The sequence below is a fragment of the Hirundo rustica genome, chromosome 2, assembly GCF_015227805.2.
Source record: "Hirundo rustica isolate bHirRus1 chromosome 2, bHirRus1.pri.v3, whole genome shotgun sequence".
Classification (NCBI taxonomy): Eukaryota; Metazoa; Chordata; class Aves; order Passeriformes; family Hirundinidae; genus Hirundo; species Hirundo rustica.
The window spans coordinates 4,447,180-4,463,449 of NC_053451.1; the positions used below are offsets into that span (position 1 = coordinate 4,447,180).

Here is a 16,270-nt window from a genome sequence, read left to right on the forward strand (position 1 = left end):
GGGACTCCACATCAGTCTGCAGCTTTTCCAGTTGGACTGTAAGCTTTAACACAGCAGCACTGCATTACACACCCCTGTGCACAGGGGAATTCATCCCACTGGAAGTCTAGAAGACCAGAGGCAGATTCCTCAGCTCTCTTGATGTCCTTACTTGGGGGAGGAGAAATCACAAAGTAAACTTGTGAAACAGAAACTACGTGATTCAAGCCATCCCTTGCCTATGGTGGAGTGAGACGAGACTTCTTTGGACCGTGTGGCGAGGGAAGGAGACAAGCAGGGGAAGCTCCCAGTCGAGTCAGCCTCACCACATGGCCACAAGATTGCCAGTGGGATTCTGAAGGGCACAGGATCATCCTTGTCAGGAGAAGCATGGGCTTAGCGCAGACAGAAGCTGGTCATGAGATTGATCTTTCAAATTCACACCCACAAAGCTATGCAATGCCACGACTCAGGCTCACAAACAAACATCCCCTCTAACACCTTCCCTCAAAAGAAATAGGGAATTAACATCTAATTGTGCTGGGTCACTTCTGCTCAAAGATAATTTGCTTTTCTTTCAGTTGTGCTGATAGCTACATCCAGGTGGAACATCTGAACTGACTTCAATTCCAAAAACAATGTTATGTGCTGAAGCTGTATTCCTACAACTGGACAGTGATGCAGAAAGGGAATGGCAAAGCAGGATATATGGGGAGTGGAAAACACACAAACAGATGGCTTCTCTTTACCCATCCTGTTCAATGCTGGCAGGAAGTATGTCCTACTTCCGTAAGCTTCTGCCCAACTACTGCTTTGGATTCCCAATGGAAAGAGCTCCCTTTTCAAAACTAAATATTTATTTCACTGAGAAATTCAGAAGCTTGCTCTCCAGAGCTCTATATACGGAGCAAGATGCTCACATGCTGGTTTTGACAGTCTCTGCTCTGAGCAGTGAAGAGTTCCTAGAGTTTAAATGAGCTCATGTCTGTAACAGAGGGAAGGAGGCAAACACAACCAGGCTGTTGTGCAACCTGCTGCCTCCACAGCTTCAAAGCTGCCCCAGAGTTCCTTGTCCTGCTTCCTCTAAATTCTCACTCAGGAGAAGGAACAAGAAAGAAGCAGAAGTGGAAGAGGAAAAAGAGTAAGGAAGAGGAGAAAGAGGAAGAAGACAGCTATCAACCTACCACAGCAATTTCTTTGAAGATCCAAAGGATCTGAGCCGACCTGAGCCCAATATACAGGAACTGAGGAATGACAAACATTATTTGCCCAAGTTCCTTGCTAGCCTGAATTTTCACTTGTCAAGTAACTGTAATATGAGGATGTAACTGCTTACTGATTTGAGCTGTTCAATTCTGTTCTGAAACCAGGGAGACTGATCTTACTTTAAACCCTTTCAAACAGAGGCTATACAGTACACAAGCAGAATAAATAACATGCACAGTACACAATGTAACACTGCAATTACAGAGGTAATTCAAATTCTGTGACTGCTATATTGAGTCAAATGCAAAAAGGATAGAGGATCTACAATAGATTCCTGGATGCTCATCTACTTCAGACATAGAACTTCCATACAAACATCCCTCTTTTAAGACTAACAGAGCAACTAGTGTATTTTGTGGTCACTGCACACTCCAGTCATGGCAGAGATCTAGCAGACCGCATTATTTTCATACAACTCTAAAAATCCCCCTAAAATCACAGTGATGGACATAGGGCACACAAAGCAGGGTCTGACCCGTATCTGCTTGCTCCTTAGAACCAACTAGAAGACCACTGCTCAACTATCCCAGGCTCCCCTCCCAGGTGTGTTCCCCTCCAGCCATTGCTTACTGAGATACGAGTGGCTGCTCCCTCTGGCTGAAAGCTCCAGGAGACAGACGCCGCGCTGCTGATCACTTCGACGGACGTGAACGTGCACGGGAGCTTTGCGTCCGTCCCGTTCTCCACAAACATCTCCTCCGGGGTGTTGACCTCTACTGCTGATACTTGGACTGCGTGGGAAAGGCAAAGAGAAGAAAGGAGGAGAACGAGACACATCAGTGCTGCTTGGAGAATCAGCAAGTTCCCACCACTCTGCCTCGAAGGGCAGTAGAGAAGAGGCATCGGTAACTCCTGCATCGGGCGATTGCACAGACATTGCATTACACCTGCATTATACCCACAATCACACAAATATAGAGCAGGCCAAGCACACATTCACTTCTCCTTCCTTGTATTATCTGTGACAGGATGTTTTCCACTCACAGATGTTTCCTCTACAACACTTTGTGGAAGTCAATTCTATGGTGCAAAGGATGAGTTTAGAACTTTCCTGTAGCAGCAGACAGCAGGCATTGTAATAATTAAGCCTCATCAGAGGAACTAACAACCTGGCCCAGCTATTGCTCAGTTTCCTCTCTGGCACACATCTTGCTTCATATCTCCAGTTTTTCCTAGTTGTAGGTAAAACAAAAGCTCACCTCCAGAAAGCTGAGGAGCAAACTTCTCTTGCTCCCAGCTATACCATCTAATCCTGCTCTCTGCCATGCTCCAAGGTCTGTATGTGCAAAGTGTCACAAATAATCACAAACTATTGTTTAGAAGCATAAGAGTTGTTTAATTTTTTTTCTACCTTATGCACAGTCAAAACAGCAAGCAGACAACCACCCTCCAAATTTAAAGTAATCGAGGTTAATATTGTGCTTGTACTGGTAGTTTTCCTAACAAGTAAGTACAATTCATCATGATTTGGAAAAAGTGTTGAAATGCGTTGTCATTCTTTATCTGGCACCTTCTTAACTACCAGTGCACTATCCCGAATTAAGCAGATACACCTCTACATTCATTCAGGTTTATGTTTTAAAAACAAAGCATGATCTTTTGATATCAGGGTTCATGTCACATCCACATGAAAAAGAAAATCTTTTCAGGTCAGTGTGGGTGGGTGCACATGTAATGTGTGTTCCTGGTACCTCAAATATAAGTTTTGGTATTTATTACACCATGATTTTCAGCATAGAGATGGTAACAGCAATCTGCTTCTGTGTTTCTGGGCTCCAGTACCTTAAATCCCCTTGTTACAACAGGAGAACAAACCTTCCTGCTCCATCAGTACCTCAGCTGATTTGTTTCTCAGCTTGGAATAAAGTAGCTTGAAGTAGGCAAACCAAACAGAAAGATGCAGGTCAAAGACGGAAGGGGAAGGGGAAGGGCCCACCTACATTAGCCCTTCAATCATGAGGTTTGAGTTTTTAGTGAGAGCAACAAGCTCAGCAGCCTACAGCAGCTGGACAGCAAACATCTGACAAGAATGAGCATGCAAGCAGCATGGTGGGAGAAATGAGCACCTCACAGTAATTGCAATTAACAAAACTAGAAGAAACCACCACCATTCATTAATTCTGGTGTTCAGAGTCCACACTGTTCACTTCCAAAATTCACTGACTCCTCAGTCCCATCAGGTTATCCCTTGGTACTTCACATTCTCCTGTTATCACTGCTCTCATTTCCAAGAGAAAAAGTGCCCCAAGGGGGTGGGGAGTAGGGGTGGTGAATTTTCATCATGAGGTTCTATCAGAGCTTCCTTTCTCTTGTACATACCCTGACTATGGGCCAAAAAATATTCTTTTGGAAAACAACTACCAAATATTTATTTGAAACATACAAAGACTCCTAGCAATCAAATCAAATTAACTGAGAGCTGCTGTGCTTTATGTATTTTTTTCCAGCTAATGGTGTAGAAAAGAAAAATAAAATAAAATAAAAATCCATTGTATTAAGTCCAAACCACAGAACAAACCTCCCTTTCAAGCATTAAACAAGCAAGATGCCCTCAGTATTTGTGTAGGAAGAAAAGAGTCTGCACAGACATTGTCTGCTTGTACATGGTACAGAGAACTCCTTGCCACACACAGGCAGTGGGTAGCACAGATCTGCCTAATCTAAAGAAGTCACTGTTCTAAGTCACTAGAACTGTAGTGAAGAAAAAAAAAAAAAGTAAAAAAAAAGGACTTCTTCTTCCTACTTCTTCCCTAGTCTAGGAAGGAAGGAACTGTGTAATCCTGAACAGATATTCCTATCAAATTTAATTTTCATCTGTCCTATTGTTGCTCAATTTCATGTTCTTCTTTGCTGATTTTCTCCCCCTGCCTCTTTCATTGTTTCATAAATATTCTTCCTGTTTCTGTTGCCTTACAGCAGGAGACACAGGCTCCTTAAACCATGACCTGACTGTTTGGTAGAGAGGCCACAAGATTTGTCAGTTGTTCACCCTCAGCCTCTAATTCCATACTTTTATTGATATGGTGGCTGTTCCCACTACCTTGAACTCTTTGGCCTCCTCTCTCATAATAAAATCCACATGGATCATCTCCAGCTCTAGCTCTAGCTCTTTTCCTCCTCTTTCCACATTTACCAGGATTACATGCACCTTCCAGCTCCCCTACCTATTTAAATATTCCAGCTGGAGAAAGCTGAATTTTGAGTCATATTTCAGTCACACTTACACGCTGCTCTATTTCTCAAGCTTAAGCAGTCATAGCTCCTCTCAAGAGGAAAAAAACTATCACAGGAAACAGTCTGAGAGAGAAGAGTGCTTTAGGAAGGGAAGATCAGCAAGGTACATAGGATAAAAATAAATATGTGCTCTTCTCCCATGCATTCTCCTTGATCCCATCACCCTGTCCAACTGCCCGTAGCCCCAGTATTTCCTTCTGAACAGCTCATCTAGCCTTCAGCTGCTTTTATTCTTTTCAGCAGAAAAATGACTCTACTTTTCTCACCTATCATCAAAATAATTTGAAAAAAACCCCACCTGTGCCTCTTCAGCCATTTCTTTTAAATCTCTAGTGTTGTTTGAGCAGTTTTACTCCAACTACAATAACTCTCTCCAGCTCCATTTTCAACCCCCACACTGCAATGAAAACTCTCCATCCGCATCTTCCTTTCCAGACAATCCTCCTGCTCTTGAAATAGGACAAGACACTCATATTCTTACTAACTTACTAACCTTACTTACTAATCTTTTCTTATTTTTCCCATCATGGATCTTCATTCTTCATCAATGCTCTCTCTACTCTCAGGTCTCTCCTTCCTCGGTATCTCGCCTCAGAGATCTCATCTGCAAAACAAGTTCAAGCTCCCATCACTGCACTGACTACTCAGCTCTGCATCTCTGCTCAGGATCCGTCTCCTTATGTTCAAAGAACAGCCTCAGTCTGACATTCTTTGTCAATGCTAAGTTGTCAGCTCACACTAAATGGGTGCTTTTACCACCACGTGCCTCTCCAACTCAACACCTGTGCAGCACCTCTGACTCTGAACTCTTCCCAGGTCAAGGCAGAGTCTTTCAAAGTTCCCAAGTCACCTGTTCAGCTGACACCTGACTAAAAGCTCCAGTTTGTACCTTGGCCTTCACTATTGTGATGTCCTTTTTGCTCTGGACAGATGGACAGTAATAGACCAGTGAGTACTGCAGTTCCTGGTAAGCAAGCTGCTCCAACGGTGACATCACATTTACAAGATCCCTGCTTCCTTCCATGGAGTGGAAATGACACCAAGCACCCACCCCTGTTTCAGTATGAAGAGACTCTTGTCCCCAGCCACATTATAACATTGGTCTCATATAAAACTTTTCAAATCCAAACTGTAGCACCACCTCCTCCTAAACGCTGTCCCTCAGGCTGGGGAAGATCTGCTCAAAACCTACAAAACCCTTTCACTTTCTCTGAGTCCTCCAAAGCATGTGGTAACTGCATCTGTATGAACCCAACAGTGCCTAAATGCTGCCAGTGCTCAGAGATCAATGTCTTTTAAAACTGAAATCATAATTTCCTACTTTTACTTGTACTCCTTGGTTGCTCACATTTGCCTCACATTGACTTTTTAAAAAAAATTTGGGGCAAGAATTGTTTATATTCTACATTTTTTAATGTAGAAATATGGTTGACCATTTGATTTGGGAGGGTATCACAAAGAAATCCTTCTGTGCACCAAGGTTTTACACTAATTAACACACAGATAATCAAAATTTCTTTGCAGACCACTGTTTCTAGTGAGATCTTGGATCCAGTGAAAACGTTCTGTTAATTAAGACTGTGAACATACCAAAATAAACTCAATTCCCCTGCATTCAACTAAATTTGATCACTAGGAGGCCTAACAAACCAAGAAAGCAGCTAACACTGTAATCACAGGCATCTTATTTCCACCAGCGCAAACACAGCCCACATGGAAACCCTCATCAGATTGCTAAATACTGGAGGCTTATGGCTGCTACAGTTCCCATCCTACACCAGAAAGAGCGTTACTCCCCTCCTCTTGAAATGGCTAATCATCAGTTTATTAATTAATACAAGCAACTTGCTTTGCTTATCTTAAAGGCACCTGGTAATACAGCCGTGTATACAATTTAAAAATGAAGTTACTTATGGTGGAAGGGTCTTGACAAAATGACAGAAATTTTGGTGTTTCAGTATCTTCGCTCTGGTCTACCCAGCAGCCCAGAAGTTTCATCAGAAAGGAGGATGTGGATTTTTTCTAATGACTAAAGGGTTGAAGCCACAAAAACAAAATACACCCGAGAATCGGTGCTTTGATTAACAAATACTCTTACTCAATGTCAAGTGTCTTGTGAAACATATGCTGTTGACAGCATTCTCAACTACAGTGTCATGGCATTTAGTTCTTTCTCCCACAAAGCCATTGCTCTGTACAATCAGCATGAAACAACAGCAGCCAGACCCCTACAAAACACCCCAGAAAGGCAGAACAAAGTTTAGTCCCCAACGGCAACTATAGGCGCTTATGTCCCCACAGACCATTTCTTCACCGTGAATAAAGCATCTGGTAGAGAAACCTTACCTTTCCTGCCTTAATAGACAGGAGACATGCCAAAATCGTTCAGAGGAAACTGCATCAGATCTGTTCAAGCACCCACATGCTGGACAGACTTTCCACACAAAGAATTCCTTCACAGAAAAGAAGAACAGTTCCACCCAGGAACAAACCCATGGTGTACTTCCTAAGGACAACAACATTAAGAAGCCACATGTGTCCAGCCCCTCCTGATGGAGACTGTCCCTGCAGCCTCCCTGTCACCATGACTTTGATGTCAGCACCACAGGACACAAAGCAACACCAGCTACAGAAATGGTGACTAAACAGAGGCACACTGACCAATCTTGACATCTAAGTTTCAAAGCAACAAAAACTAAATTCCATTGCCTTGGAGGAGGACAGAAGAGTTTAATTTCACTCTCAAATGCCAGTTCACCAGAACAGCTTTTAGCTGCTGCCACAGCATCTCCCCAGGTTGCCAATCTTGTCAAGTAACCCAGGCTGCTGGAGGAGAGAGTGCTTCCTGTCTCCAGTAACACAGCCGGTCCTGCAGCACCAGGAATCAGCAAGCACAGCTGTGACACCAGCCCATGAACACCTACCACCTCCTGCCACCGCGCTGCTGGAAACCTTCATCCCCCAAGCCGACAAGCATCTGCTAACGCAACATTCACTTTCTCCTGGCCTCTTTGCACGCTCTGCCTGACTCAACAATGAGGGAAAAAAATAGCATCTTGTCACCACGAGTGAAAGGAAAGCATTTTCATTGAGAAGTCTTGAGCAGGCTGTGGCTAAGCTGTCAAAGCAGACAATAACATCCACGTATCTCAGCACTCCATACACCTACTCTGACAGGACTTAAGTCTCCAGAGTCAACAAACTTTGGTACCTCCTTCTCCTCCCACACTGCAGGGTCAGTTTTTGGCATGTTCTCCTCCATATGATGCAGAGCTGCTCACTGCTCTGCCAAGAAGCAGCAAAAGAACCTATGCTGAGATTTACTTTCAAAGCCCATGCTTTAACCAGAAATGGAGAACAAGCATGAGGAACAGCTCAAAATGCCTGAGCTCCCTTGCCAGACAGGCCACAGATTTCTTGTTCAGTCCTGAGGAAATAATTTCACTGCTGCATCACTCTCTCAACTCTCTCATCTCATAAAACAGAGATGCTTGTAAAGGCACTGAGACTATGAACAAGTAAGCAGTGTAGCTTCATGATCTTATTACAGCACCAGTCATATGTCAGGTTTGGGCAGATACTTAGTCTTGAGGCAAGTAACTTCTAGTACTTTTCCCTCGGGATCATAAAGCAACACTTCCCTGCCTGTGCTGCAGGCTGGGACACCGATATGCAGCTCAGGTACTTTCCAACCCACACATCACATTTTTCTGCTCACCAGCCCTGAAGTGGTTTTCCTTCCGTGCCCAAGTAAGTTTACAAGTGTTGAAATGTAAGTAAACAGTTCTTGTTGACAAAGCCAAACCAAAAGAGTGGAGAACCCAAAGGGGGCAAGTTAAGCAAAGCTGTTCAAAGTGCAAAGGGTAACTGATGGCAGCCGTTCCACCTCTAATCTTCCAATACTAACAAAGTCACTAACAAACACAGCACATTATTTTCTGGGTACAAGGAAAGATGTCAGAAAATGGGAACTGAGATTACAGAAAGGCAGAAAGGACAGAAAAGTCTCCTTGAAATACACCAGTTTTTTCCCACAAATAGGGAATGAAGCTTACTTAACTAAAGATCTGAGAGAAGCTGGGTAGACATCTCAACACATGGCAGAGAGAATAAAAAAAGCATCCCACCATCACAAGCATTTCCTAAAATTGCTATAGCAATCCACTAGAACTGTCACAACTACTTAGGAAATGACAGTATTAAGGATCAGCAGTTGTAGACAAAAAGAATCACAACCAAACAACAGCAAAACCCAAACTCACAGAGTGGACGGTAGAGACTGACATATTGCTGGCTGGAACAAAAATTTCCCTCCAGGCTTTTTTCTTTTTTTTTTTGGTTATTAATACCATCTCAAGTGAAACTATGTTAAAAATACCAGTCATGTTGCCAACTGTTGATGGCATGCAGCATCTTTTTGACAAAAATCTATCATTAGTAGCATGGGAACTACCAAATTCCAAAACAAACTAGGCAGTAGAATTTAGGGTGTGGATACACAAATTTCATGAGGAGATACAGTGCAAAGCCTACACATCAGACATAAGAAGCTGCCCTTTTTCTGACACTTTTACAGTAATCGACCCACAAAGCTGCAACCAACTCAGCCTATACACACCATAAAACATCTGCAAAAGCTGCACTTTGAACCATCCAAGGCATTACTAGCATTCCATGAACAGTCTCTCCCACCTGTCATCATTCCTGAACCAGAATCATGTCCATCTCTTGCCAAGTATTGGTATTTCCACCAACCTGAAAGGTGAGCACAGGATTTTTTCCTGTATACAGAGGGACTCGATTACAACCTGTTAAATAAAATCCTATCACTTAACTGAGCAAGAAGATAGATGAAATTACATCGTCCAAGTGATTACCCTCCTCAACTAACAGGGTATCCATGCAGCCAATCTGTTCTGGTGTGACTAGAGACTTACTCCAGCAGTTCAAGCAAATCCAAAGCCCTTGGAGGACCAGACTCCTTACTGATCCAGGACTGCTGAACACCTGCAGCCAGCTCTGGCACCAAGCTTGCAGCAATCTCACGCTGACTTGCTAACTGAACTGCTGAGCAAACCCTTAACCAGCCATAACCTGCAGCAGCACAACCGCAAAACCAAAAGGAAAAGCCCCATGCTAAAAATTTCAAAGCACTGTTCCGCAAGAATTTGTCAGTGGTGGTGCCAATTTAAATAGCTCCCATGCACACTCAGAATGAGATGAATCTGATCAGGAACTAATCCGTGTTCAAATCAGCCCTTTCACCATTGTTTTCTTTCAAACCAGACCAACACCCTAGCCCAGTCCACTGTATATACTGGTTTGTACAACTGAGGAGGGTTAGGAAGCACCAAGTAGGAGCTGATTCAGCTGGTTATTCTCAGGAACACCTCTTTTGTGAAGAATTTATGGCCTTCCTTGTAGCACACTACATCACTTTCCCACTCTACATGCGTGGTGATTTCTAGAGCCATCCCTTGGATCGGAGCAGCGTCTCCCATCGAGCAAGATCCAGCAAGACCTTGATCTGAACACTTCAAGACACAGAAACCAGTCAGATTTCAAAACTCCTGCTGCACATACAGCTTTATGGAATTTATTACCAAGAGGGAGCCCTGTTCACCACCTTTCACTTGCACACACAACAAAAACAAGTTTCTGAATATGAGGTGGCTTGCAGCCAACTCCAAACGCCTCCAGCGATGGCCATTTCACCCATCTGGAGATGACCTGCCCTGATTTACCTCCTTCTCATGAGCTGAAAGTGCCACTAACCACTGACAACTGCTACACTGCCCAGAGCTCAACTTCTCCTTAAGGATGAGAATCTCCATCTGATCTGAAACACTGAAGGTATGGTATAACCAGTGTTCCAGAGCCAGTTCCCCATGTGCCCCCTAACACCATGTGTGCAAAGCATCAATAAATGTACCAAAAAAGCATCTTTTTCTGCAGGGTTGGAGGAAAGAGTTCCCAAGAACAACCACAGCCTTCCAGCTTTCCTCATGCACTTTAAGCCAAAACCTAGCAGCAGCACCGAGTGGAAAGTGCCAACTCAACAGACACATAAAAATGCAGGAGCTGAAAGGCACAGCAGCCAAAGGGAACAATATACAAGGAGTGTGGGCTAACCCCAGCAGGCAGCTCAGCCCTGCACAGCCCCTCGCTCACACCGCCTGTGCGATCAAGGAGAGAACTGAAAGCGTGGAAGTGGAAAAACTCGAGGGTTGAGATTAAAACATAGAGAAAACACAAGCCATCATCCACTGCTTCCATCAGCAGGCAGGTGTTCACCATCTCCAGGAAAGCAGGGCTCTGTCAGGCATAACAGGGACTTGGAATGCAAATGCTGCAACTCCAAATAGCCCCCTTCCTCCTTCCTTTCCCAGTTTTTACTGCTGACCATAACTTCTGTGGTGCCCTCCCAACTACCCACGCACCCCCAGCCCACCTGCTGTCAGGGAGAGGTGACAAACAAAAAAGGCCTTGGGGTGTGTAAGCCGATGCAAAACAAGTAAGCAATGCAAAACACTGTCATGGAGGCTCTTTTCACCACAAGTCCAAAACTCAGCACCATCCAAGCTATGAGGAAATTAACTCTGTCGCAGATGAGTGCCAATACCTTCATTTGATATAAACATTTCCATTAAAAAAAAAAAACAACAACAACTTATTCAGGACAAGTAACAGAATGACCCTTTAAAGATAAAATATTGGGAGGAAAAACTTTCTTTCAACCTGCTCAGCAAAAAATACTGATGTTAACCCTGCCCTAGGATGCATTGCCACATCTTCTGTGCTATGGGTACTGCTCACTGCTAAACCCTAATCTGAGCAAACACTTGCTTTTCCACATGACTGCTGGTAGAGATAACAGTGAAGCACTGCAGCTAGAGCTCCCCACATCTCTTTGCTGGCAGTAAAGCCAGTTCAGAACTTCTTGTCCTCTCCTGGCACAGCCTTCTCTTATACAAGCTATTCACATCCTCTCCATTGTGCTAATCATTTCTTGTGGGGTTCCACTAACCCAGACCACTAAAGTAATACAGACAAACAAACCACACACAGGGAAAAAAAAAAAACAAAAAAAAAAACCACCAAGACAAAAGGATATATGCCATAAGGATGTAAATGTTTTCACACACAGAGCTCCCAGCTTTCTGATGTATTCCTAGGATATCCTGAGTTAGTATTCAATAGTTCAAAAATGTATTTTCTTGAATACAAGGCTGTTTATTTTGTTAATTACATGTAGGTGGTAGAAAGAGCAATGTATGCCATACATGATCAAACCACATCACATCATACCACACTTGGAGAACTCCCACTACATATAAGTGCTAATAATAAGCTTTGGATAGATGACCTGATGATGATCTATATGGTACTTCTCCAGAAAAATAATAGGTCTTTAGAAACTACTCAGGCTAAAATCTTTCAAGACAAACGAGTAGAAGACATCTGCCTCATAATTCCAGGTTTCACTGCCTTGGTCTTCCATCTCAACTCTGTATGGGATGCAGGATATCCAGCACTAGTCAGGACAAGATGGGTCCGCAGACAGGCAGTGGAATTGCTGTTTAATACAATCAATTTTAATTCAGATAATAAGCAACACAGCCATGCATGCTGTTACTTACGCAAATAATTGTAAGAGACTGGCTGGGGCCAAGAAGCATCTGGCCATTTAACCTCATTTTATCACCAAAACATTAAATTAAGGTACAGACTTTTCAACATATTCAAGAACTTCTTGCTGCTGCAAAGCAAGGTGAGCTGAGATTTTATCCAGCTTTTGCCTTTGCAGAACCCACTGAGCAGTGCAGGCAAGGCACTCTTCCTACCTGCAGCATCAGTGGGCTGAGCTTAAAAGGACTAACAGCTTCTGACGGGGGTGACTACAGGAATTCTGACTAAACCTGGCACAAGCACAAAGTGAGCATTGCAATCCTGACTTACACTGTTATTTTCAGGAAACATTTCAAGCGGCAACTGAAATGGGCTGGTGAGCTGAAAGCAGAAACAAGGACTTGAGCTATTTAACAGCTCAATACTCTGCTGGTTACTGACCCATGCGTATGTGCCCACGTGCACTTGTATGAGCACGTATAAAAGGGGTAGTAGGAGAAAATAAACTTCAAAAAAGATCAAGCTTTGTTGGTACCCAAAAGAATAACAAAACAAAAAAAAAATCATTATTCTTTCCAGTAATATCTAGACATTTTTTGAGACTATCAGGAGTAATCAGGCACCACCCTCGTGTCAAACACAGGCAGGACACCACTTTAAGTCGTAATTACACGGCTTACAAATGCACAATTGCAAAATAATCCATTTTCTTGATACTCTTGGCTGGTTGTTCGAGGCTCACTCATGCACAAAAGAGATTATACTTAGATTAACTACTTATGCTACAAAATGTCCCCAGAACCACAGACAGCAATGGGGTTTTCAGACAACTGGGCATAAAGAAGCAAGATGAACTCCTAACCCACACATGCAGGGACACGTACGAAAATAAGCCTAGAACTGTGTTATCCGTGCTTAGATGTGGAGCAACAGGGCTTGGCAGAGCAGGCTGTGGTGTTTAATGGGGCCTGCACAGCACAGCACCCTAAGCAATATTTCTGTCTCAGTGCAGGTTATTGGCCACGGGAGCAGACCTGCCACGGAGCGAATGATGAGGCAGAAGAGCAGGCACAAGGCACGGCAGCCACGTGTGCAGCACATCACCCAGTGCCACGCCACCCATGAGCGAGGCAGCAGCTACAGCCCTCCGCAAACACCACTCCTGCCCTTGCCAAAAAAAGGCAGGTTTTGATTTCTGTACCGCTCACGGGGGCAAAATCCAGCATGAGGAAAGGGAATGGGACAAGGGTCCTTGGAAAAACATCAGGAGCCTGAGTAACAGAGGCAAGAAGAAATGCACAGCACTGATTACCCAGGACTCCTTAGCACCCCACACACAGGGGAAGGTCAACTCTTCCTTCCCATCACCAAACTCCTTTGGATACGCAAAAGAGGTGAAGAGCCTGCACTCGGATCACTTATTTCCATGCAGAGACGTAAACCTTGCTTTTCACAGCAGACAGGAGGATTAAGGATGTGCAAGACAAGAAGAAGCCAACACGGGAATAAATTCAGACCTTCTACCACGATCTACTACTCCCACCGACCCATAGCATTACTGAAGCTCTACCTTTTGTTGTGGTCAGGGGAAATATGCTTCCTTCTTCTCTTGCCTTCATATGTATTTCCGAAGATCTCAGTTTTACTGTAATATATGCCTATTTTCACATCTACCTACTTAATCCTAAATACTAGGTCTGTCTCTGAAGATACACAGGAAGCCTTAGCAATCTCTACTTCTTTATTGCAAAATGCAGTCATCTTAAACAAATGCAAACAATGCTCTTTGGGAACAGATTTAGGGAGAGAAATGATAATAGGAATTAGATATTAGGAGGAAGTTCTTCGCTGTGAGGGTAGAGAAGCACTGGAACAGGTTGACCAGGGAACTTGGGGATGCTCCACCCCTGGAAGTGCTCAAGGTCAGGCTCGATGGGGTTCTGAGCAACCTGGTCTCGTGAAGATGCTCATGGTAGTGGGATTGGGAAGATTATCTTTAAGATTTGTTCCAACCCAAACCATTCTAAAATTCTATGAAATAAAATTTAAGTTCCTTACCACTCGGCACGGTTTCTTAATAAACCTCTTCCTAGACAAACAATGTTTTACAGTTTTCCAACTCATGAACTGAGGAGGCATCAGGCTTCTTAATGTCTCCTACTGAAGTACTTTGCAAAGTTTTGCCCACTAAGCAAGTACTGCCAACCCAAAATATCCAGCAGTGGATATCTGGGGTGTATACATCCTGGATATTCCCCCACTGTCCATGTCCATGCAGTGAGCTGGCGTGGGAAACGCGTGTAACTTTTCGAGTCCAAGCGATGTGTGGAACCCTCTGAGAACACAAGCCGCAGCAGAATTAAGCATCACTCTTGCCATTCCTACCGCTCCACAGCCTCGTGCTCCTCAGTGGAAATATTCCTGACCCATCTGGACGCAATCCTGTGCCATGTGCTCCGGGATGACCCTGCCCGAGGATGTAGGTCGGACCAGATGACCCCACTGTGGTCCCTTCCAACCCGACCCGTTCTGCGGTTCTGCACTCACTCTCCACCTATACGAGTCACAAACGCATCATCTGACTGACATAATTCGCCCTCCACCCAAATACTTCGCCACTGACCCAATCAAGTCCTTTACCACGAGCCCACAGTCCCTGTTCCCCGCGGCTCTCCCAACAAACGCCACCGGCGTTCCCGGAGTGAAGAACCCACGGTGCTGCTCGGTCTCGATCGTCTCGGGGATCTCTCCCGAGCGAATGGATCCTGCGGAACCAGCGCTGACACGGGGCCGCCTCGCATCACTGCCCTGGCACCGCGGCACCCCCTGCCCTGCCCACGCCGGCTCTCGGGGGCTTTGTCCCCGGCACACCGACCCTTCCTCCGGTGAGGACTGGGGTCCTCGGCCGCCGCCGAACCGGCTCCGAACCGGGCGGGCAGCGAGCGGCAGAGCCGTGCCGTGCCCGCGGAACCGCCCTTGGCCCCGGGAGCGGCGTTAAAGGGCCGAACCGGCGGCCGGCCCTCCCTCGGTCCCTGACTCACCGGCGGTGAGGGCGGCGGCGATCAGCAGCCACGCCGCGCAGGGCCGCCCCGCGCTGCCTCCGCCCGCCGCCATCTTCCAGCCGCCGCCGCCTCCCCGCGGCGCCCTCATTGTCCGCCCCCGGCCCCCTCGGGCCCGCCCCCCGCCCCCTGCCCCGCCCGCCCATTGGCTGATGCTGCCGTCAATCACACACACCCCCGGCGCGCCGCTCGCCCCGCCCGAACTCCGCCCCGCTGCTCCACGGCTATTGGACAAGGGAGCCATCAGTCACGTTCAGATGACCTATGGACGCGGGGTACGTGCTGTCCCGCCCCCTCGGCCGAACGCGTCGCTGGCGCCCCCCCGCGGCCGCCCGGCGGTGCTGCCGGGGGCGCGGGCGCTGCGGGGCCGCTCCCGGCCGGTGCATCCCGGGGATCACAGAAACGCTGAATCATAGAATCGCCGAGTCGGTGAGGCTGGAAAAGGCCTGTGAGACCATCGAGGCCAGCCTATGACCCAACGCCACCATGTCAGCTTCACCACGGCATTGACTGCCACGTCCTGCCTTTCTCTAAACATCTCTCCAGCACCCCCTCACCAAGCCCATCCCAATGTCTCATCAACCTTTCTGTGAAGAAATTCCCCCGAATGTCCAGCCTGAACCTCCCCTGGTGCAGCCTGAGGCCGTGTCCTCCCTGCCCTGTGGCTGGTTCCCCGGGGGAAGAGGCCAAACCCCACCTGGCTCCTTTCAGATGTTTGTGGAGAGTAATAAGGTCATCCCTGAGCCTCCTTTTCTCCAGGCTGAACATCCCCAGCTCCCTCAGCCACTCCTCGCAGGGCTGCCTCGAGCTCTGGCGCTGTCTGACATTTACCCTGCAGCGCAGGGAGCTTATCCAAGTGCCTCTGAAGGCACGGTACCAACCATTCCAGCTGCCACTGAACCTGTCGGGACAATCACTGCCAGTCACAAAACAGACGGGCACTCCGGTGGAGTTGTGCTTCCTGCAGCCAGGAACGCCACGGGAGCTGCGGGGTGACTGTGGTCCTTATGGATCACTGCGGTGTGGTATCTGAGCACTCTCAGCTATGGAAATGTGCAGTGCATCACTCGGCCTAGTTTCCAACAGGGAAGTGACAGCAGGAG

At 46.1% G+C, this 16,270-nt stretch overlaps 1 protein-coding gene across 11 annotated transcripts in view; it reads right to left on the reverse strand.

The window, feature by feature from the left end:
• The window catches only part of MPZL1 (myelin protein zero like 1), a 36,874-nt gene extending 21,612 nt beyond the window's left edge, over positions 1-15,262 (reverse strand). For 8 of the 11 annotated variants that reach the window (XM_040057338.1, XM_040057341.1, XM_040057337.1 and 5 more), the window contains exons 1-2: positions 15,150-15,262; positions 1,816-1,976 (exon numbers count right to left, since the gene is read on the reverse strand). In XM_040057338.1, coding sequence (XP_039913272.1) covers positions 1,816-1,976; positions 15,150-15,258 — 270 coding nt within the window. In that variant the 5' untranslated portion in view covers positions 15,259-15,262. Of the gene's footprint in view, positions 1-1,815; positions 2,128-4,972; positions 5,084-15,149 lie in introns of those variants that run through there. The other 3 variants (XM_040057340.1, XM_040057339.1, XM_040057335.1) reach the window with 3 other exon arrangements.
• Positions 15,263-16,270: the final 1,008 nt, after the last annotated feature.